The following is a 24,204-nucleotide window of genomic DNA, read 5'->3' on the forward strand; positions in this document are numbered from 1 at the left end:
CCCTCCACAACTACCCTCTGTCTCCTATTTCCCAGCCAGTTCTCAGTCCACCTAGCTACCTGGCCTCGTATCCCATGCGCCTTAACCTTTTCTACCAGCCTACCGTGAGGGACTTTGTCAAACGCCTTACTGAAATCCATATAGATGACATCAACGGCTCTCCCATCGTCAACCGTTTTTGTCACCTCCTCAAAGAATTCCACCAGATTCGTAAGGCAAGACCTCCCTCTAACAAAGCCATGTTGCGTATCCCTAATCAGATCGCAACGCTCCAAATGCTCATACATCCTACCCCTAAGTATTTTTTCCATTAACTTCCCTACCACCGACATCAAACTCACCGGTCTATAATTCCCAGGGTTATCCCTACTACCTTTTTTGAACAACGAGACCACATTTGCTACCCTCCAGTCTTCTGGGACCTCACCTGTGTCCAAAGAAGAGACTAAGATGTGCGCCAGAGGCCCAGCAATTTCATCTTTCGCCTCCCTAAGCAGCCTGGGATAAATACCATCAGGCCCTGGAGCTTTATCCGTCCTTACGCTACCTAAAAGCCCTAGCACTTCCTCTCTCGTAATAACTATATCCTGCAACTGAACCTCCGCTCTCTCCAAGAGACCGCACGATTCCGAACCCCTCTCCTTCGTGAATACCGACACAAAGTATTCATTCAGGAGCTCCCCCATTCCCTCCGACTCAATACACAACTCTCCACTCTTGTCCCTAAGAGGACCAATTTTCCCTCTAACTACTCTCTTGCCTCTAATATAGGAATAAAATGCCTTCGGATTTTCCTTAATCCTACCAGCCAAAGCCATCTCATGCCCTCTCTTCGCCCTTCTAATTCCCCTTTTTAGCTCCCTCCTACTCTCTCTATATTCCTCCAGCGCACTCTCCGTACCCATTTGTTTTGACCTAACATACGCCTCCCTCTTCTTCCTGACCAAGTCTTCAATATCCCCCGTAATCCACGGCTCTCTAATCCTACCTTTCCCATCCTTTCGTTCGCTTAACCGGAACATACCTTCCCTGCAACCATTTCATTTTGTCCCTAAAAGCCTCCCACTTGCCAACCGTGGACTTGCCAGCTAACAGTCCCTCCCAATCAGCTCCCTCCTAATCCTGCCATAGCTCGCCTTTCCCCAGTTCAGCACACTCCCGTTCGGACGGCACTCGTCCCTTTCCATTTTTATCCTAAAGTAGACGGACTTGTGGTCACTGTTCGCCACATGTTCGCCTACCTCTACCTCACCCACCTGCCCCAGCTCGTTTCCCAACACTAAATCCAGTATAGCCTCTCCCCTAGTCGGGCTAGTTACATACTGTTCTAGCGACCCTTCCATAACACATTTCACAAACTCCTCTCCCTCCGTACCCCCAGCTCTAGGCCCCCTCCAATTCACTCCGGGAAAATTAAAATCACCCACAACAACCACTCTATTCTTCCTGCACCTGTCCAAAATGCCCCTGCAAATGCCTTCCTCCACTGACCTCGGGCTGTTGGGTGGCCTATATCTGGAGTGGCCTATATCTGGTGGCCTGATCTGGATGAGGGTATAGTTGGATGGATTAGTAAGTTTGCTGATGACACCAAAGTCGGAGGTGTGGTAGATTGTGAGGAAGGGTGTCGAAGTTTGCAGGGTGACTTGGACAGGTTGCAGAGCTGGGCCGCGAGGTGGCGGATGGAGTTTAATGCGGAGAAGTGTGAGGTAATCCATTTCGGTAGGAATAACAGATGTGTTGAGTATAGGGCTAACGGGAGGACTTTGAATAGAGTGGAGGAGCAGAGGGATCTAGGTGTATGTGTACATAGATCCCTGAAAGTTGGGAATCAAGTAGATAAGGTTGTTAAGAAGGCGTACGGTGTCTTGGCGTTTATTGGTAGGGGGATTGAATTTAGGAGTCGCAGCGTCATGTTGCAACTGTACACAACTCTGGTGCGGCCGCACTTGGAGTACTGTGTGCAGTTCTGGTCCCCACATTACAGGAAGGATGTGGAGGCTTTGGAGAGGGTGCAGAGGAGGTTTACCAGGATGTTGCCTGGTATGCAGGGGAGGTCCTATGAGGAGAGACTGAGGGATTTGGGGTTGTTTTCGCTGGAAAGAAGGCGGCTAAGAGGGGATCTTATAGAAACATATAAGATGATTAGAGGTTTAGATAGGGTGGATGGTGATAGCCTGTTTCCTCGGATGGAGAAAGCTAGCACGAGGGGGCATGGCTTTAAATTAAGGGGGGGTAGTTATAGGACGGATGTCAGGGGCAGGTTCTTTACCCAGAGGGTGGTGAGGGACTGGAATGCCCTGCCTGCTGCAGTTGTAAATGCGCCTAGTTTGGGGGCGTTTAAGAGATTGGTGGATAGGTTTATGGACGAAAAGGGATTGGTTTAGATTAGTGGGTCAATGTTTTTTTTTAAAAATAAGACTGGTCGGCGCAACATTGTGGGCCGAAGGGCCTGTTCCGCGCTGTAATGTTCTATGTTCTATGTTCTATAATACACCCCTAGCAATGTGATCTCTCCCTTTTTATTCCTCAACTCCACCCACAGTGACTCAATCCCTATCTCTTCCATATCGTCCTCCCTCTGCACTACTGTGATGTTTTCCTTGACCAACAGTGCCACCCCTCCACCCCTCTTCAACCCTCCTCTGTCACACCTAAAACACTTGTACCCAGGAACATTCAGCTGCCAGTCCTGCCCTTCCCGTAACCACGTCTCCGTTACAGCCACCACATCTAACTGCCTCACAAACATCAAGGCCCTAAGCTCATCCGTTTTCCCTGCCACACTCCTAGCATTGAAACAGACACAGTTCAACCCACAAGTGTCCCTCGGAACCTCCTTCTCCCTTATAATTTTCCTTTCACCCGACTCTCTCCCAGCCACCTCCCCACCCCCCCTCCCTATTAGTTTAAATCATTCCTGAACACCCCAGCTAACCTCCCCGCTAAGACACTAGTCCCCCTCCCGTTCAAATCCTCCCCACCCCTCCTGTACAATTGCCTTTCTCTCCTAAACACCTCCCAGTGATCCACAAAAGTAAACCCCTCTACCCTACACCAGTCCCTCAACCATGCATTCAACTGCATGATCTCGTCATTCTTAGCCCTGCTCGTACTGGGCAGCAACCCAGACAGTGCCACCCTGGAGGTCCTGCTCTTTAGTTTGGCCCCCAACTCCCTAAATTGCCTACGGACCTCTCCCCTACTCCTCCTTCCTATGTCCCCCTCCCCTACGTGTACTATGACCTCTGCCTGGGTCCCCTCCCCTTTCAAAATTCCCTCTACCCTTTCCATTATATCCTTTACCCCTGCTCCAGGGAGGCAGACCACCATCCTGGAGTCGCGCCCCTGCCCACAGAACCTCCTATCAATCCCTCGGACCCTCCCATCCCCTACCACTATCACCTTACCAGCCCCCTTCCGTCCCTCTAAGTCAGTCTCCCCTTCCTTCCTATTTTTCTGTGCCCCTGCCGATGAACCTTGGGGGGCCTCCGGGGAGGCCGGGGGACCCTGACTACTCTTCTTCTTCCTCTTTCCCCTCCTAACAGTCGTCCATCCTCCCTTCTCTTCAGCCCTTGAGACCTCCTCCTGCTCATGTTTCCCAGCCATTATCTCCTCATTCTCCCTAACTAGAAACGCATCTTCCAGCCGCCCCTCGAGTTGCCTGACCCGGGCCCTCAATCGCTGCAGTTCTAAACATTTACTGCAGATGTGTACCTTGGGGACACGTGACACCACCAGGAACTCCCACATGTGGCACCGGACGCAACTTACATTCCTCCCTATATTCCCTACCATGTCCCAACCTCCTGTAAGTGCCCAAAGGTAGAAATCTGTCACTCACCTTCTCTAAGCCTGCACTCGCCTAAGCCCAGCGAGCCAAAGCCCTTCTCACTCAGTTCCCACTCACTCCAGTACCCGCTCCCGACGCTGCCCGCTCTATGCTGCTACTCCTTTTTTATACCCCCCGCTCCCCCTTAACAACTATCCCCTGGCCTAACTTCCGGTACGGAAGTGAACTACACTCTAACAAGCCCCGAGAACCGGAAGTAGAGGAAAAAAGTGGTTTTTAATTCAGATCAGTCACTCACCACAGCCACAGCCACCAGGTTCAATGCTCCGGAGAACAACGAGGTGGGTCCCCGGGTGAGTATCCGATTTATACCCCCCCGCTCCCCCTTAACGACTATCCCCTGGCCTAACTTCCGGTACGGAAGTGAACTACACTCTAACAAGCCCCGAGAACCGGAAGTAGAGGAAAAAAGTGGTTTTTAATTCAGATCAGTCACTCGCCACAGCCACAGCCACCAGGTTCAATGCTCCAGAGAACAAAGATGTGTGAGTTAGGTGAGCACTAGTCATGCTAAATTGCCCCTCGGTGTCCCGGGGTGTATAGGTCAGCGGAACTGGCGGGCTAAATATGAAGGGCTACTGGAATAGGGCCTAGGTGGGATTGCTGTCGGTGCAGGCTCGATGGGCTGAATGGCCTCTTTCTGCACTGCGGGGAATCTAACGGTGCCGTGACTGCTTTAAGACTTGCATCCCATTTAGAAGAATGATCCTGTCCTACGGGGGGGTTATGGACCCCTGATGAGGAGCTCACCCTCCCTCTGCCCCCTCACCTGACACAAGGCTCGATCAGCCGCTGTTAGTGTGTGAGTCCGGATGCTGAGTCTCTGTGTGGATTATTTGAACAGGGGCTGACTATCGCAGCTGAGCCTGATCCACACACACCCACACACACGGTTCAGGCCTGCAGTCACTCAAAAGCAGCGAGGCTCGGGTGGAGTCAGTGCTGTCACAGGCTGAGGTCGGGGGAGAGGCGGGGGGTGGTGAGCACAATATATTGACAGTGAATGGGATTCCAGTCAACTCGCAGACAGACACCAGCACCCACCCTCCGTCTATAATAGGAGTTGCTCCCTTTGTGAGAGGGATATGCCTTCCTGACACAAGAGGGAAGCATTACTCTCGGCAATAACCACGGTTACATCACCACCAGGCGTAATCTAACAAGCTGCTCAGATAGAGAGAGGTATAAAACAGCCCTGGATAGGTGGAAGGGGCGGGGTGAATCCTGCGGCACTCTGAAGTCAGGGTGGGGGCTGTCCGATCTCGCTAGGAGAAACCGTGAGAGGGTGTACTGTCGCCCGCAGCATAATCAGACTCACTGCCGGAGAACGCCAGCCGCTCACAGAGTAAACAAACTCAGCACCAGGGAACGCCAAGCCAGACCTGGCCAGGAGGCAAACATAGAAACATCAAGGATAGGAGGAGGCCTTTCAATCCTTCGAGCCTGCTCCACCATTCATCACCATCATGGCTGGTTGTCCAACTCAATATCCTAATCCTGCTTTCTCCCCGTAACCTTTGATCCCATTCACCCCAAGTGCTATATCCAGATGCCTCTTGAACACATTCAATGTTTTGGCATCAACTACTTCCTGTGGTAATGAATTCCACAGGCTCTGGGTGAAGAAATGTCTCCTCACCTCCGTCCTAAATGGTCTACCCTGAATCCTCAGACTGTGACCCCTGGTCCTGGGTAACCCCACCATCGGGAACATCCTCCCTGCATCTTCCCTGCCTGGTCCTGTTAGAAGATGGAAATCAGCTGGGGAAAGGCGTCCCGTATCTGAACGTGTCGACCCCGCTCAGACAGACGGAATGGCTGCTCTCTGATGTAAGAGGTTACGAATGAGGCACAGACTGGCGCCCTTCTGAGAGAAATTCACCAGTACACAATATTCCCCCTCTGTTGTATCTTCACTCTCCCAGATACCTCCAGTGATTAATTATGGAAACATTGGAAATAGGAGAAATGGTAGTTTGACTGAGAGGCGGTTCAGAGGTGAGGGGGGCAGGTCAGGAATGAAATTTCGAGAATATAACCAACCCATGTGTGTGTGTGGGGGAGGTGTCTGTGTGGGCGGGTGTGCGTGGCTGTCTGTGGGGAGGGGGTTGTCTGTGAGTATGTGTATATTGTGAGTGGGGATAGATGCATGGGTGTCTGTGTTTATGTCTGGTTGTCTGTTATATGTGTAGATGGGGGTATATGTTTGGGTGTTGTATATCTGTGCATATGTGTGAATAGGGGAAATATGCGGGGTGTCTGTATATGTGGGAGTGGGGGTATATGCATGGGCATCTATGTATATGTCTGTGTATATGTGTAGGTGGGTGTATATATTTGGGTGTCTGTGTATGTGTGTGAGAGGAGTATAAGTGTTGGTATCCGTGTATATGTGTGAGCGGGAGGTATATGTTTGGGTGTCTGTGTATATGTGTGAGAGTCTGTGTGAATGGGGGTATTATGTGCAGATGTCTGTGCCTATGTGTGAGGTATATGTTTGGATGTCAGTGTATATGTGTGGGTGCGTATATAGGGTGTACCCATGCTGACGGGTGTGGGAATGGCAGGGACCACCCAGCGCCGGAATGTTTCCCCGGACTGTGCCTCCGGCTGATTGTCAGAGAGCCAGCGATCCCGGGACAGCTCGTCCCAGCGCCTCACTGGTCAGTCAGCAGAAACATGTCTGTTTTCAGGGAGAAGTTTTTAAGAGGTTGGAGTCAGTGACGGAGACACAGAAACATCAAAGCAGCCAGCTACACCCTGCTCCAGAGAGTTAGCCCGAGTTTTCAGTAAGAGGAGATTGTAACTTGTGGTTCTGATGCTTTTGAAGTCCCATCTTAAAAAGGATTGAAAACACAGCTTAGCACATCTTACACTTCCTGACATTTAACCCAGCTTTGGGGGGGGGTTGGGGTGGTTGGTGGTAGAGGAGTGGTGGGGGATACATCAGCCTCTGACTCCCCGCAGTGTGACATTCTAAAAGTAAAGTTTATTTATTAGTGTCACAAGTAGGCTGACATTAACACCGCAGTGAAGTTACTGTGAAAATCCCCCTAGTCGCCGGCGCCTGTTCGGGTTCACTGAGGGAGAATTTAGCACGGCCAATGCACCCTAACCAGCGCGTCTTTTCAGACTGTGCCACCTCACCACCCTCCCCTCCCTCACCACCGATGGAGGGTCTGCAACCCCACGGGGCAGAGAATTCCAAAGATTCACAACCCCTCGGAGTGGAGTAACCTAAATAATTGGCCCCGCGTCCTGAGATTGCGCCCCTGCATCGGGACTGAACCCTCTCCGGGATGGGGTCACTTTGGGGGGGAGTTGGGGGGATTAATTGTTACTGTTTTGCCTTGTTGGCTCCATCCTCCCTCTCTCAGGTGGATGGGGAGGGAGCGGGGTGGGTGTGTGGGGTGGGGGGGGGGGGGGGGGGCAAGTGGAGGGGGGGTGCTAGGGGGTGTAGACAGCAAGCAAACCTCACCCAAAAGACAATCTATTGAATAAACAGGTACAGAGGGTGGCCCAGTGGTTAGCACCGCTGCTTCACAGCGCCAGGGACCCGGGTTCGATTCCAGGCTTGGGTTATTGTCTGTGCAGAGTCTGCACATTCTCCCTGTGTCTGCGTGGGTTTCCTCCGGGTGCTCCGGTTTCCTCCCACTGTCTGAAAGACGTGCTGGTTAGGTGTATTGGCCGTGCTAAATTCTCCCTCTGTGTACCCGATCAGGTGCCGGAGTGTGGCCACTAAGGGGTTTTCACAGTAACTTCATTGCAGTGTTAATGTAAGCCCGCTTGTGACACTGATAGACAAACTTTAAAAAAGCTAGCACCTCGTAGCGGGAGGTCCAGCGGGGACTCTGGCCTAACCTCCCTCAGCCAAACACCGCCCAACAGATTAGCGAGTGTCTGGCCGCTGTTTGTGGTGGGGGTCTTGCTATCTGATCAGCAGATGCTGCGTTCCATTCCAGATGCACAGCACATATGGAACCTCGCTAAAACACAAGAGAAAGACAGGCTGCTTTTTGTCAACTGAGTCTCCAGGGGGTTAATGGGTTCCAGTTGCTATTAATGTGTTGCTAGGTGAAGCATTGCTGGTAAAGTTATTGATATCAGGAAACAAAGGGCTATTATGGGTCTGAGTGTCAGAAGGTTTTAATGGTTAACCAGGCCAGCTCCTCCGGAGATTGTGGCTTTCCCTCTCTGCCGTTGGGAAAACGTAAAAATCCCTTTCCCTCTCTGAACCGTTCTGAATGTTTCACCCTCTGGAACAAGTTAGTCGCAAACGGATTGGAATTCGCTCAAGTTCTCGTCCTGATCCCTGTCCAGACTGTTTTCCCGCCTGCTAATTCTGGGATGGCCTAGAGGGAGAAGCAGGGAGTCGGAATTCCAATACTTAGTGGTTCAGCCTCGATTTCCGGCCCAAATACCAGGACTAGCAACTGTAACCATAGAAACCCATGATTCACCAGTGGCTGCTACAGTCAAAACAGTCGCACTGATTAAACAGAAGGGTTGGTTATGTGCTGCCCACATTCCCCTCGCTCACAGCAGCAACGTTAAGCCATGGGTGTCAATTGCTCCTCCAGTTCCTCAACAAAAGTGCAGAGCATCGCTGTGAAAGGTAGGCCTGGAGGCAGGAGGAGGGAGGGAGGGAGGGGGGGCAGCGTTCTCCCTCCGGATAGTTCTCCCCCCCCCCCCACCCGCAAAGCCTGAAGGGAGACAGGGTGGCCCCCCCCCGGTTGACTCCAGTTGCTCACACTTTCACCTCAGACCTGTGGCCTGGCCGGCTTTTCTCCCCATTTTAATAACCGCGGGATGGGTCCCGAGAGATCTGAGTGCCGGAGGACTGATGAATGAGGGAGGACCTGTCGGGACGTGGAGGGCTGGGGGAGGAGTGACACTGGTTTATGAGGCGAGGTGGTGTCGGTGGGGGGGGAAGGTTAATGCAGAGAGTGTGTTGCGGCAAGCTGAACTCATCACTACAGGGTAAAGGTTTAGAATCATGGAATCCCCGCAGCGCAGGAGGAGGCCATTCGGCCCATCGAGTCTGCACCGATGACGATCCCACCCAGGCCCAATTCCCATGCATTTACCCTAGCTGGTCCCCCTGACACCTGGGGGGCCAATCCACCTGACCCGCATGCCTTTTGGACTGTGGGAGGGAATGGGAGCACCCGGAGGAAACCCCACACAGACACGGGGAGAATGTGAGAGATTCGCGGGGGGGGGGGGGATGGGGGGGCTGATCGTCGGAAAGCTTCTTCATGCAGAAAGTAGTCCAGGCTCGGAATGGACTTTTGGGCAACGTCAGAATCCAGGAATTTTCATAAGACGAAGGGGGGGAGGTGAGAGTGGAGGAGAGTGGGTGGTGGGGGTGTTAAGAGGGTGGTGGGGGGAGGGGGCAGGTGAGAGAGGAGGAGGGTGGGTGGAGGGAGTGGGTGGGGGGAGGAGGGTGGTAGGGGGGTGGGTGAGAGGGGAGGAGGGTGGGTGGGGGGGGCTGTTAAGAGGATGGTGGGGGGAGGGGGCAGAGGGGGCGGGTGAGAGGGGAGGAGGGTGGTAGGGGGGTGGGTGAGAGGGGAGGAGGGTGGTGGGGGGGTGGGTGAGAGGGGAGGAGGCGGGTGAGGGGGAGGAGGGTGGTTGGGGGGCGGGTGAGGGGGAGGAGGGTGGGGGGAGGGGGCGGGTGAGAGGGGAGGAGGGTGGTGGGGGGGAAGGATGAGGATAGGTGGGGGAGGAGGGGGGTGGGTGAGAGGGGAGGAGGGTGGGTGGGGGAAGGATGAGGATAGGAGGGGGGTGGGTGAGAGGGGAGGCAGGTGGGTGGGGGGGGGGGTGGCGGTGTTGAGGGGGTGGCGGTGCCTTGGTTCCTTTCATAGGCACCAGCTGGTTACTCTGTAAGGGATTTCCCCTCACCTTGTCAATGCAACTTTTGACCTGAAGAGAGATTGTGATGGGCGAGACTTTTGACTATCACTTTCTGTCCAATCCCACAGACAAACTGAAAGATTCCAAGATTATCTTTGTTGTTGGTGAGTACAGTTATATTTACGCTTGTTCAATAAATTGAAGTTTTACTGAAATGAAACTTACTGCACTTCCTTTCTGAGAAATATTTTTGTCTGAGTGATTTCCCTCCCATGAGGGTCTCAGGGGGAGGGGGAGGTGTCAGCGGGTAGCGTTTTTGTGTCATCAATTTTAGCTGGTACAATTCTCCCCACAGTTCACTGTTATCTGTTTAATGTCAACCCAGCAATGGACAAATTGGAATCCAAGCAGTGTTCTGTGTACATGTTTTTCTGTGTATAAGTGTACTGCAAATCTGTGTTTAAAGATTATTTATTAGTGTCACAAGTAGGCTTACATTAACACTACAGTGAAGTAGCTGTGAAAATCCCCTTGTCGCCACACTCCGGTGCTGGGTCGGGTACACTGAGGGAGAATTTAGCAAGGTCAGTGCACCCTAACCAGCACGTCTTTCAGATTGTGGCAAGAAACTGGAACACCCGGACGAAACCCACGCAGCCATGGGGAGAACATGCAGACTCTGCACGGGTAGTGACCCAAGCCGGGAATCGAATCCGGATCCTTGGCGCTGTGAGGCAGCAGTGCTAACCATTGTGCTGCCCACCGTGTACTGGGAGAGTGCTGTTTCAGAGGTCCCTCTGAAATAGTGCGCTCCTGGCATATGTTGGCAGAATAAGTGATGGTGCGGTCCCTGAGCCTCCTGCCATCAGTTTGTGCAAATGTCGTCACAACAGTAAGTGCAACCCTCCCTCACTGAGTGTGATACAGTGCATAAACACTGTAAATACCTTTTACGTGGAGAGGCGATAGCCTAGTGGTATTATCACTAGACTATTAATCCAGAAACTCCGCTAATGTTCTGGGGACCTGGGTTCTAATCCTGCCACGGCAGGTGGTGGAATTTGAATTCAATAAAAATATCCGGAATTAAGAATCTACTGATGACCATGAAACCATTGTCAATTGTTAGAAAAAACCCATCTGGTTCACTAATGTCCTTTAGGGAAGGAAATCTGCTGTCCTTACCTGGTCTGACCTACATGTAACTCCAGAGCCACAGCAATGTGGTTGACTCAGAAACGTCCTCCAGATATTTTTTATTTAATTTCAAATTCCACCATCTGGGATTCGAACCCAAAGGATTAGCTGAGTCTCTGGATTGGTGGGCTAGCGATAATACCACTGTGCCATCGCCTGCTCACATAAAGATCCGTGTTTACGCACTGTCTTCACCTACACTGGTGCAAGACACTCAGTTCAAAGGCGACTAGGGATGGGTAATAAATGCTGGCCAGCCTGTGATGCCCATGTCCCACAAATGAATGAAACAAAATTCTAATAGTGATCGCTGAGTTCAACATAATGTTTGAACTTCTGTCCTCCGGAGCTCCCCCAGCGTTACAGATGCCAGTTTTCAGCCAATTCTATTCCATCCACCTGATACCAAGAAAACAGCTGGAGATACTGGATAGTGCAGAGTCCTTGCACTGTCTCTGTCTTGGTGCTGAGGACATGCCTCCAGAACTTGTTACACCATTAGCCAGGCTGTTCCACTACAGCTACAACACCAACATTTACCCTGGAATGTGGAAAACTGTCCAAAAGTTTAGGACAAATAGGAGCTGGTCAATGTCTACTCTCAACGATCAGCAAACTGATGGAAGGGGTCATTGAGAAATGCTGTCAAACGGCACTTACTGGGCAATATCTTGCTCAGTTTGGGTTCTGTCAGGGTCACTCAGCTCCTGAACTCCTGCCTTGGTCAGAGAATGGACAAAAGAGCTGAATTCAAGAGGTGAGCTGAGACTGGCTGCCCTTGACATCAAGGCAACATTTGATCAAGTGTGGTACCAGGGAGGCTGAATACAACAGGAGTCAGGGGAATTGGAGGAAGAACCCTCCGCTGGTTGGAGTCATACCGAGCGCAATGATAGATGGCTGCGGTGGTTAAAGTCAATCATCTCAATCCCAGAACATTGCTGCAGGAATTCCTCAGGATTGTGTCCTAGGCCCACCCATCTTTAACTGATTCATTAATGACCGTCTCTCCGTTTTAAGATCAGAAGTGGTTACTGTTCTTCGATGTGATCACATGGTTTTCAGCATCATTTGTGACCTCTTGGGCACGCCATGCTGACAAGTGGTGAGTAACATTTGCGCCAACAATTGCCAGGCAATGACCATCTCCAATGAAAGAATCTAACTATCGCCCCTTGACATTCAATGGCGTTACCATTGCTGGATTCCCCATTGTCAACATCCTATCAACATGTCAACTACAACCCTCACCGACTTTTACAGATGCACCATAGAAGGCATTCTTTCTGGTTGTATCACAGCTTGGTATGGCTTCTCCTCGGCCCAGGACCACAAGGAACTACAAAAGGTGGCGAATGTAGCCCAATCCATCATGGAAACCAGCCCCCCATCTATTGGCCAAAAGAGAAAATGCTGGAAAATCTCAGCAGGTCCGGCAGCATCTGGAAGGAGAGAAAAGAGCTGATGTTTCGAGTCCAGGTGGCTGAGTCCAATCCAAAGGGTCACCTGGACTCAAAATGTCAGCTCTTTTCTCTCCATACAGATGCTGCCAGACCTGCTGAGATTTTCCAGCATTTTCTTTTTTGATTTCAGATTCCAGCACCCGCAGTAATTTGCTTTTATCCCATCCATCGACTCTGTCTACACTTCCCACTGCCTCGGCAAAGCAGCCAGCATAATTAAGTACCCCACGCACCCCGGACATTCTCTCTTCCACATTCTCCCATCGGGAAAAAGATACAAAAGTCTGAGGATACGCACCAACCGACTCAAGAACAGCTTCTCCCCTGCTGCCATCAGACTTTTGAATGAACCTACCTCGCATTAAGTTGACCTTTCTCTACACCCTAGCTATGACAGTAACACTACATCCTGCACTCTCTTGTTTCCTTCTCTGTGAATGGTATGCTTTGTCTGTATAGCGTGCAAGAAACAATACTTTTCATTGTATACCAATACATGTGACAATAATAAATCAAATCAATTAATCAATCCTGAGGGTTCTACTGACCAGAAACTAAACTGGAGCACTGTGTGGCTACCAGAGCAGGTCAGAGGCTATGGAGAATAGCTCACCTCCTAATTCCCCAAAGCCTGTCCATCACGTACAAGTCAGGAGTGTGATGGAATACTCCCCACTTGCTTGGATGGGTGCAGTTCCAACAACACTCAAGAAACTTGACACCATCCAGGACAAAGCAGCCCACTTGATTGGCACCCATTCACCACTCTAAACATTCTCTCCCTCCACTACTGATACACAGTGTTAGCAGTGTGTACCACCTACAAGATGCACTGCAGCAACTCACCAAGGCTCCTGAGGCAGCACTTTCCAAACACACGACCATTACCACCTAGAAGGACAAGAGCAGACACATGGGAACACCAGCAGTTTCCCCTCCGAGTCACACACCAACCTGACTTGCGACAGAATTCCCATTCCTTCACTGTCGCTGGGTCAAAATCCTGGAACTTCTTCCCTAACAGTACTGTGGGTGTACCTACACCACATGGACTGCAGCGTTTCGAGAAGGCAGCTCACCACCACCTTCTCAATGAGGGACGGATAATAAATATTGGTTTAATCAGCAATGCTGATATCCCATGGATATGTTTTATGAAAAAGTGAGGTTTTAGGTACACAGATTATTAAAGTGTCAAAAACAAGTACAGAAAATAGTCAAAGGTTAATGGAATTCTGGTCTTAATGTCTCGAACATTGGAGTAATACAGTTGTACTAAAGCCCTGGTGAGATCTCACACAGAATGAGCAGTTCTGGGCTGTGTACCTTAGGGATGATATATTACACAGAATTCACAGAAATCCTACAGTGCAGAAGGAGGCCATTCGGCCCATCAAGTCTGCACCAACCACAATCCCACTCAGGCCCTACCCCCATATCCCTACATATTTTACCTGCTAATCCCTCTAACCTACACATCTCAGGACTCTAAGGGGCAATTTTTAGCACGACCAATCAACCTAACCCGCACATCTTTGGACTGTGGGAGGAAACCGGAGCACCCGGAGGAAACCCACGCAGACACGGGGAGAATGTGCAAACTCCACACAGACAGTGACCCGAGCTGGGAATCGAACCTAGGTCCCTGGAGCTGTGAAGCAGCAGTGCTAACCGCCGTGCCACCCTAATATTAGTCATATTAGCCTTGTCAGAGGCACGGTGTAGAGTTAACAGAATGATATCCTGACCCCCAAAGAGTAAATTATGAGGAGAGGTTACAGATCCTGGAGTTGAAGATGAAGGGGTGATTTGATTCAAGATTGCCAGCAGTCCCTCGGCATGGTTGGCATGTGACTTGGAGTGGAAATGGTTAGGCACCAGAGTGTCGCAACTGAGAGAATTTCACAATAACTTCATTGCAGGGTTAACGTAAGTCTTACTTGTGACACTAATAAATAAACTTTTAACGTTAAAGGTTGTTTGAGCCTGTGGGTTCAGTAGGAGAGACATGAGTTCTGCTTCTTTCTAAAACACCTTTATTTCTTTGATCCAACACTACACACAATTCTTCACCAAAACTCAGTGCCGCCTGTGACCCCTTCATACATCAGTGACTTCTACTGAATAATTGACATTAAATTAGGACTTAATTGGAAGGTCTGTTAACCCAATCCTAACAAGGGGCAGGGCGGGTTTTGGGGGGGGGTGCGTGGAGCAGGGCGTGGGTCAGGGGGGGCTGTTTGTAGAGGGGAGCATATGCCTGCCACAGAATGAATATAGAAAGGATGTCTCCTATTGTGGGTGAATCCAGAACGGTTTTTAAATGAGGGGGTGACCCTTGTAGGACAGAAATGAGGAGTTTTTTTTTCTCTCTCTGAGGGTTGATAACTTTGGGAACTCTCTCTGTGGAATTTTCTCATCCCGCCTGGCTGTGGGAATCGTAGCCGCGGGGACACAGACCATGACCTGGGACGGGGTTTCCCGGTCTTGGGGCGAGCGTGGCAGGAAGACCCCGCCCTCCGCCCCGGGCGGTGGGGGAGGCGGAGCCACTGAATAGTTTTAAGGCCAAGTTAGATTCATGTTGGGCGAGAAAAGAGATAGTTCGCGTGGTGAGAACTCCTGTGCAGGGTTTTAATGGGCTGGTGCTGTGCGACCCGCGCTCGGTGCTGACACCAGGATTGTCAGATTTGATCTTGTGTTTGAGGGGCCGGAGTGGGATTTGAACCGAGAATCTTCCAGTTCTTTGCTGATTGTGAGTCTGGCCTGGGAATGAACAGGGAATCACTCCGATTCTGACTTGGGTTTAACCCCCAGCAATTTGAGCTCTGAATCCACCTGTTTTGGAGTTCAGTTAAACTTGGAATAACAGGAATGTACGAGCGCTCTCTTTGTAAAGGAATTTCAATGTCAGATCCAGTGTGGGGTAAGACAGAGCCTGTCTTTCTCTATACCGTGGGTGCTATTTCTTGGCCCTGTCACAATGCCACCAAACGTTCAAAATTCTATTGACTTCGACAGGACTGGAAAATCCTGCTGGTGGGAGGGGCTGTAAAATTCCACCCTGGGATTTCATTCCCACTCCTTTGCTTTAAGTCTCTTGCTCCTCTGTGTGTCCCTGGCTCCCTAGCCCTCTGTCGCCACCTGCTGTCACTCCCTTCAGTTGTCTCCCTCTGGTTCTGACAGTCCTGAAGTCTCACAACACCAGGTTAAAATCCAACAGGTTTATTTGGTAGCAAACGCCTTAGTAGTTTTCGAGGCTTTTCGCCTTCATCACCTGATTTCCTACTCCTGACGAAGGGGAAAAGCCCCAAAAGCTAGTGGCGTTTGCTACCAAATAAACCTGTTGGACTGTAACCTGGTGTTGTGAGATTCTTACAGCGTTTACCCCAGTCCACATTCTGACAGTCTTGCCATCTGCTTGTCATATATCAATACTGTGACTGTTTTTCATTGCCTCTGCTCACCAGCCTGGCCCAACTGTTGGAACATTTCACTCTCGTCCTCCCTGGGACATCTGCTTGCTTCGTTTATCCTTTAATTATTGAGTTATGGGATGGGGGAGGGGGGGGTGGAGGTGGTGTAGCTTCCCCCACTTCCAGTTTACTTTCCTGCCTAACTCCACCTACAAGACCAGAAGGTGTAGGAGCAGAATTGGGCCATTCGGCCCATCGAGTCTGTTCTAATAAGCTTCTCAACCCCATTCTCCTGCCTTTTCCCCGTAACCTATGATCCCTTTGCCAATCAAGAACCTATCTATTTCTGTCTTAAATACATACCTCGGATACCCCAAGGGGACAGCTGCTCTCGGCCATTCACTGTGGCTCCAATCATTCAGGAGTCCAAGACTGCAGTCACCTCTTTGTATTTGTTTGGTCAGCTTCTGCGAATTAGCTTCCCCAGGGTCTCTGCATCTCTTAAGCCTTTTTTTCCTTCTAATATTTGAAATTTCCCTCAATAAACTCCACCAGGATTTCCTCCTCCTGATTTGATTTATTATTGTCACGTATGTTAGTATACAGTGAAAAACCTTGTTTCCTGCTCGCTATACAGACAAAGATTCACTAATGTCCTTTAGGGAGGGAAATCTGCCATCCTTACCTGGTCTGGCCTACGTGTAACTCCAGACTCACAGCAATGTGGTTGACCCTCAACTGCCCTCTGGTATCTAGGGATGGGCAATAAATGCTGACCTAACCAGCGACGCCCACGTCTCACACGAATTTTTAGAAAGCATACCATTCATAGAGCACATAGGGGAGAAGGAGAGGAGAGAGTGCGTTATGTAGTGTTACAGTCATTGCCGTGGTGTAGAGAAAGATCAGCTTAAAAAGACCATTGCTAGAGAGTTTTTAAGAATTAGAGTAAGGTTTTAAAAGCTTAGAAAAAGAGTAAAAGATTGAATTGGAGGGTATTCTGGGTCAGCTCGCAAGAAGTTGCCATGGTCCGCTGCCATCTTGTCCCAAGATGACCAATTCCCCAGGGAAGCCTCTGCCACAGTGCCCATGTGGTATTGGTGAGTTTTGTTATTCATTCTGTGGGACGCTGTTGGCAAGGCTGGTGTCTGTTGTCTGACCCTCGTTTTGGTTTGATTTATTATTGTCACATGTATTAGTACACAGTGAAAAGTATTGTTTCTTGCGTACTATACAGACAACTATGCTGTACAGTTTTGGTCACCTTATTATAGAAAGGATATTATTAAACTAGAAAGAGCGCAGAAAAGATTTACTAGGATGCCACCGGGACTTGATGGTTTGAGTTATAAGGAGAGGCTGGATAAACTGGGACTTTTTTCTCTGGAGTGTAGAAGGCTGAGGGGTGATCTTACAGAAGCTTATAAAATGATGAGGGGCACAGATCAATATCTTTTCCCAAAGGTAGGGGAGTCTAAAACTAAAAGTGAGAGGAGAGAGATACAAAAGTGTCCAGAGGGTCAGTTTTTTTCACACAGAGGGTGGGGTGAGTGTCTGGAACAAGCTGCCACATGTAGTAGTAGAGGCGGGTACAATTTTGTCTCTTAAAAAGCATTTAGACCGTTACATGAGTACGATGGGTATAGAGGGATATGGGCCAAATGCGGACAATTGGGGCTAGCTTAGTTTAGGAAAAAGGGCAAATGGACAAGTTGGGCTGAAGGGCCTGTTTCCATGCTGTAAACCTCTATAACTCTGATTCTATGACAAGGTATGCTGTTCATAGAGAAGGAAAGGAGAGGGTGCAGAACAGAGTGTTACAGTCATAGCTAGAGTGTACAGAAAGTGCACATTGAGGAGACAGTGGTGAGTTTTCTTCTCAAACTGCCCGTTCAGCCGGGAGTTCCAGGATTTTGAGCCAGCGATGATTGGATTGACCATCCTCTGTTTATTTTCACACAGGATATCCTGGTCCTCTGTCAGGTCCCTGATTTAAACTGGAAGGTTTATTGACCATCATTGTTACTGTGAAGCAAGAGTCTCCACCCCTAAACAAACAGATTATAGTGCCCCGTGGGCTGGCGCTGGCTTTGGCACACTGGCGACAGATATCTGTGAAGCCGGCTGTGATGGCAACTCCGCTGTGCTGCTGGTGCACTGACACCGCAAGCTCAACAAAACCACCATTCTGCAGGATGTCTGAACGGGGAAAATAACGGAACTTCCCTCAAAATTCTAGTTCCAACATAATGGATTCTTTTCCCAAAGAATCATAGAATCCCTGCAGTGCAGAAGGAGGCCATTCAGCCCATCGAGTCTGCACCGACCGCAATCCCACCCAGACCTGATTCTCAAAACCCCATGTGTTTTCCCCAGCTAATCCCCCTGACACCAAGGGGCAATTTAGCACGGCCAGTCCACCAATCCCGCACAGCTTTGGACTGTGGGAGGAAACCGGAGCGCCCGGAAGAAACCCACGCAGACACAAGGAGAATGTGCAAACTCCACACAGACAGTGACCCAAGCCGGGATTCGAACCCAGGTCCCTGGAGCTGTGAAGCAGCAGTGCTAATCACTGTGCCACCCAGTTTTATTAAGTTTCATTAAAACTTTTTCTTTGATTTATCTGCTGGAGTAAATTTTATTTTATTTCATTTCATTGCCTACAACTGAAGAGTGCCCCCTGCTGGATGAATGGGGGGGAGACAGGAAAGTGGGGCTGAAACCACAACCAGATCAGCCATGATCTTATCGAATGGTGGAGCAGGCTTGAAGGGCCGAATGGTCTCCTCTTCCTGAATCCTTTATTGTCATCGTAGCTGGCAAAGGTCAGCAACCAGTCAACATTACCAGGCTTTTATTATTATTACCAACAGCATCACAGCCTGGCCTGGTCATGTGGATGTTACAGTCTATTAACACTCGCTGTTTGTGCTTTTCTTCATACATGGGCCCAAGGTTAGGCAACTGGACAGGGTAAATACTTCAGGGTAAATACTGGGCAGCATGGTGGCCCAGTGGTTATCACAGCTGCCTCACAGCTCCAGGGACCCGGGTTCGATTCCCAGCCTGGGGTCACTGTCTGTGTGGAGTCTGCATGTTCTCCTGGTGGGTTTCCTCCAGGTGCCCTGGTTTCCTCCCACAGTCCGAAAGACGTGCTGGTCTGGCTATGCTAAATTCTCCCTCAATGTACCCGAACAGGCCCCGGAGTGTGGCGACTGGGGGATTTCCACAGTAACTTCATTGCAGTGTTAATGTAAGCCCACTCGCGTTAAACTTAAAAATATTTCTGGAAAACGCAATTTGTGTTTATAGTGAAGGTTTTAATGTTGATGTTGGAATGAATTGAAAGCGCGATGTTGAGGCAGATTTATGGGTCTAAAAGCAAAATACTGGAATCTGAAACGAAAACAGAGAGTGCTGGGAAATCTCAGCAGGTCTGACAGCGTCTGTGGAGAGAGAAACAGAGTGAATGTTTTGAGTCGGGGTGACCCTTTGTCAGACGTGTGGGTCTTTCTGGGGTGTCCTGGCATTGCCTTGGTAACGCAGTGTCTCGTTCCGTTCGCAAATAGGTGGCCCGGGATCCGGCAAGGGAACTCAGTGTGAGAAGATCGTGCATAAGTATGGCTACACTCACCTGTCCACTGGAGACCTGCTGAGGGCAGAGGTCGAATCCGGGTCAGAGAGAGGAAAGAACTTCCAGAAGATCATGGAGGGAGGGGGCCTCGTACCTCTGGTAAGATGAGTCCCAGTAAGCACCCTCCCCCCTACTTTCCCCTCCCCCTTCCCCCCCACACCCTCCCTCCACCCCCACACTCCCCCCCCCCCCCCCCCCCCCCAAGTCCTCCCCATTTATCTTTAGTGAAAGAGAGAAGTAGGCCATTTGGCCCATCGAGTCAGCTCCACTGTTCAATGAGTTCATGACTAATCTCATGTGACAATCCTCAGCTCCACTTTCCCGCCTTGTCTCCCTAATTCTCAATTCCCTTGCTGGTTAAAAATCTGCCTATCTCAACCTTCAACATACTTAATGACCCAGCCTCTACAGCAGTGATAGAACATAGAACGTTACAGCGTGGTACAGGCCCATGTTGCACTGACCTGTGAAACCAACCTAAAGCCCATCTAACCTACATTATCCCAATATCATCCATATGTTTATCCAATGACCATTTAAATACCCTTAATGTTGGTGAATCCACTACTGTTGCAGACAGGACATTCCACACCCTTACTATCCTCTGACGAAAGAACCTACCTATGTCTGTCACCCCTCAATTTAAAGCTATGTCCTCCCGTGCTAGCCCTCTCCATCCGAGGAAAAACACTCTTACTGTCCACCCTATCTAATCCTCTGATCATCCTGTACGCCTCTATTAAGTCACCTCTTACCCTTCTTCTCTCTACCGAAAATCATCTCAAATCCCTCAGCCTTTCCTCATAAGACTTTCCCACCATACCAGGCAACATCCTGGTAAATCTCCCCTGCACCCTTTCCAATGTTTCCACATCCTTCCTATAATGCAGCGACCAGAACTGTAAGCAATACTCCAAGTGCAGCTGTACCAGAGTTTTGTACAGCTGCAACATGACCTCATGGCTCCAAAATTCAATCCCTCTGCCAATAAAAGTTAACGGGCAACTCCGGATAGTGAGTGTCCCCCCCGCCCCACCACTTCAACTCAGTGGGTCACAAGATTGAAATTGGATTTGTTCACCAATTGTGAACAAGATTAAATTAATTTAATACACGCCGAATATGTCTATACACTGACACCTTAAACACTTTGTATTCCATATGATCATAGAGAATCATAGCGTAGAAGGAGGCCATTCAGCCCATCGAGTCTGCACTGACCACAGTCCCACTCAGGCCCTATCCGCATAACCCCATGTATTTACCCTAGCTGGTTCCCCTGAATTCAGGGGGAATTTAGCATGGCTAATCAACTTAACCCACACATCTTTGGACTGTGGGAGGAAACCCAGGCAGACACAGTGGGGGGGAACGGGCAGACTCCACACAGACAGTGACCCAAGCCAGGAATCGAACCCAGGTCCCTGGCGATGTGAGGCAGCAGTGCTAACCACCGTGCCACCCCGAATCAGGTGATAACACCTTAAACACTTTGCTTAGCCTCTTAAAGCGTCAGTTGATTCTGTGTGTTTGGCCTTCACTCTTGTATCGGGTGCAGTGAGAATTGCTTCTGTATTATTTTCTGCTTAGCTTTTACATAGAATCATACAGAATAGGAGGTCATTCAGCCCATCGTGCCCCTGCCAGCCCTTTTGAAAGAGCTATCCAATTAGTCGCACCCAACCAGTCTTCTTTCTCCCCTATAACCTTGCACATTTCTTCTTTTTAAGTATTTATTTAATTTTCTTTATAAAATTGCTGTTGAATCTGTTTCCATCACCCTGTCAGACAGTCAATTCCAGATCACAACAACTTGCTGCATAATTTTTAAAAAGTCCCCTAATTTCCCTTTCTTCAGTTTATTTTTAGCAATATTTTAAATCTGTGTCCCCTGGTTACTGATGCACCTGTTACAATTTCTCCCCACAATGAATAACTCTCACTGCTCTTAATGCAGCAATGATTTGTGTTCTGAGTAATTTTGAGGACATTAATCACTCTCCAAATTCCAGCCCTTCAATATTCTCAGAACACAGGAAGGTGCTCATTACAGCTAGGGCGAAATTCAACATCTTTCAACGTAATGTTACTGAGCTCCCAGCACATGAGCTTGAGCACAGAAAGGCAAATGAGCTTTGACCACAGTTAAGGCATACACACATTTGTACACTCATATATACTCACTCACACACACTGCACATACACATGCATGTATGTGTGCACGCGCACTACACACATGCACTCACATGTACACTCACACACACTTGCTCACACACCCAATGCACATACCCACACACACATGTATACACGTGCAGATACATGCACTCATGGCACACACACTCACTGCACACATGCAGACACAATTAACATGCATGTACGCATGCAGGCACACCACACACGTGCTCACACGTGTACGCATGCAGACACACCGCACACACATACCACATGTGTGTACACGTACACACACATGCATGTATGCTTGCAGATGCATCACACACACGCGCACACATCACACACATGCACACACACATGCTGTTGCAGGCCGCATGATATCTTGTTTATAATTCCAGTTTTATGTGAGTGGTGGCTTTCTGTCATACCATTCCTGTGTTGAATAGTTTGCTGGTGCACCGTGGATGGTTTGCAGATTTATTTTGAACCCCCTGTTACTGCACATTGACCCGTTCCCCTCTCGTTCCTTCAGGAAACGATCCTGGGAATGCTGAAGGAGGCGATGATTGCCAAGGCTGCTGTCTCAAAGGGATTCTTAATCGATGGCTACCCCCGGGAAGTGAAACAAGGAGAAGAATTTGAGAAACTGGTATGTGGTTTTGTGGCCTGTGGGGGGAGGGGTGAGGTGGGGGGGTGCCATTAGAAGCAGACCACCCGAAACACTATCTGCTTCTTCTTTGAAACTAAATGATCCCACCACATCATTCGGAGAGGAGCACAGGAGCTCCCCCCTCCATCCCCAATTACGGGCCAATATTTACCTCTCAACCCACATCACCTTTTGGCCAATGGCCCAGAGTTTGCATTTAGTTTAAAGTTTATTTATTAGTGTCACAAGTAGGCTTACAATAACACTGCCATGAAGTTACTGTGAAAATCCCCTAGTCACCACACTCCAGCACCTGTTCGGGTCAATGCACCCTAACCAGCACGTCTTTCAGACTGTGGGAGGAAACTGGAGCACCCGGAGGAAACCCACGCAGACATGGGGAGAATGTACAGACTCCACACAGATAGTTGTTAGAATGTAACCAGTGACAAATTTGTATTGGATGTCGTGTGACCAATGGGAGCAAGCTGTAAGGGTCAGCTGACCCAGTAAAACATGGAACCAATCACAGAGTGATATAATAGTCAGCTGATTCACTATAAATAAGGAACGCTGTAGAATTGTGTGAAGCTTGGAGTGGCCCAGGGTGAGACCCCAGGTTTGGGGTAATGAAGTTTCTTTATTAAACCCTTTCTTTGATTTATAAGTTGGAGTAAGTTTTGTTGTGTTTTCATAAGCTGCATTTCAAAGTGTTCCTTCTGAAGAAGCAGCAGTGACCCAAGACATGAATTGAACCCAGGTCCCTGGCGCTGTGAGGCAGCAGTGCTAACCGCTGTGCTGCCCTAGTGATGAAGTGATTGCATTTGCCAGCAGCCTCTGAGAAAGCTGCCCATAAAGAGCTGGCAGTCTCTGCAGCACACATTTCCCCTGTCTGTGCATTAACTTGATTCCAGCTCCAACTGTACTTACCTCCTTAAACCATTTGATTTGATTTATTACCGTCATGTATATTGGCTACAGTGAAAAGTATTGTTTCTTGCGTGCCAGACAGACAAAGCACACCGTTCATAGAGTACTTAGGGGAGAAGGTGTCGCATTACGGTTATAGCCAGGGTGTAGAGAAAGATCAACTTAGTATATGATAGACCTATTCAAAAGTCTGACAGCAGCAGGGAAGAAGCTGTTCTTGAGTTGGTTGGTACATGTCCTCAGATTTTTGTACCTTTTTCCTGACGGAAGAAGGTGGAAGAGGGAATGTCAGGGGTGTGTGGGGTCCTTAATTATGGTGGCTGCTTTTCCAAGGCAGCCGGAAGTGTAGACAGAGTCAATGGATGGGAGGCTGGTTTGCGTGATGGACTGGGCTACATTCAAGAACCTTTTGTACTTGCTTGTGGTCTTGGGCAGAGCAGGAGCCATCCCAAGGTGTGATACAACCAGAAAGAACGCTTTCTATGGTGCACGTTGAAGTATCCTCACAGACAGTCAACCAGGAAGTAAAAACGCACTGTTCACTGTTTAGTCGATTTTCAGAAAACAAAATAAAGATTCACACATGAACATGTAGAAACTGAAACACAAACATTGGTAAAATCAAATTTTTTACAATATTAAAAACCTATGGTGTGATCCTATCTTAATGAAGCTAATTTATACTCCACGAGTACAGAATTATCGTTCGGAGAGGTTGTCTGGCAGCAACCACGACTTAATAAAACAGTTTAAAACTCCGGTTACACCTCATTCAACATGTTTTAACTTTCTCAAAGTTTTCCACAGTGACGGTAAGAGTGTAAGAATGGAAGTTCCCACTAATTCAAGTGCGTTCAACAGATCCCCATCTCTGTGAAGTTAAGCAGCCACACCCTGGCCGATACCCGACCACCTCGCCCGTCCTGGAATCGAGGTGGGCGAATGGGAATCCCTCAGGTGGGATTTTACGGATCTCGCCCGAGCAAGGCCGTAAACTCTCGCACCCTGAGCGGAAGTAGGGAATCACCGACTGGAAT

At 49.3% G+C, this 24,204-nt stretch overlaps 1 protein-coding gene across 3 annotated transcripts in view; it reads left to right on the forward strand.

Moving 5' to 3' along the window:
* LOC145358415 (adenylate kinase isoenzyme 1-like) overlaps positions 1 to 24,204 on the forward strand; it is a 150,814-nt gene that overhangs the window by 109,790 nt on the left and 16,820 nt on the right. For 2 of the 3 annotated variants that reach the window (XM_080212466.1, XM_080212465.1), the window contains 3 exons: positions 9,835 to 9,870; positions 19,352 to 19,515; positions 22,121 to 22,237. In XM_080212466.1, the coding sequence (XP_080068592.1) occupies positions 9,835 to 9,870; positions 19,352 to 19,515; positions 22,121 to 22,237 (317 nt within the window). Of the gene's footprint in view, positions 1 to 8,350; positions 8,469 to 9,834; positions 9,871 to 19,351; positions 19,516 to 22,120; positions 22,238 to 24,204 lie in introns of those variants that run through there. The other variant, XM_080212464.1, reaches the window with a different exon arrangement.

The sequence above is a fragment of the Carcharhinus amblyrhynchos genome, chromosome 25, assembly GCF_965287045.1.
Source record: "Carcharhinus amblyrhynchos chromosome 25, sCarAmb.v2.hapA, whole genome shotgun sequence".
In the NCBI taxonomy this organism is placed as follows: Eukaryota; Metazoa; Chordata; class Chondrichthyes; order Carcharhiniformes; family Carcharhinidae; genus Carcharhinus; species Carcharhinus amblyrhynchos.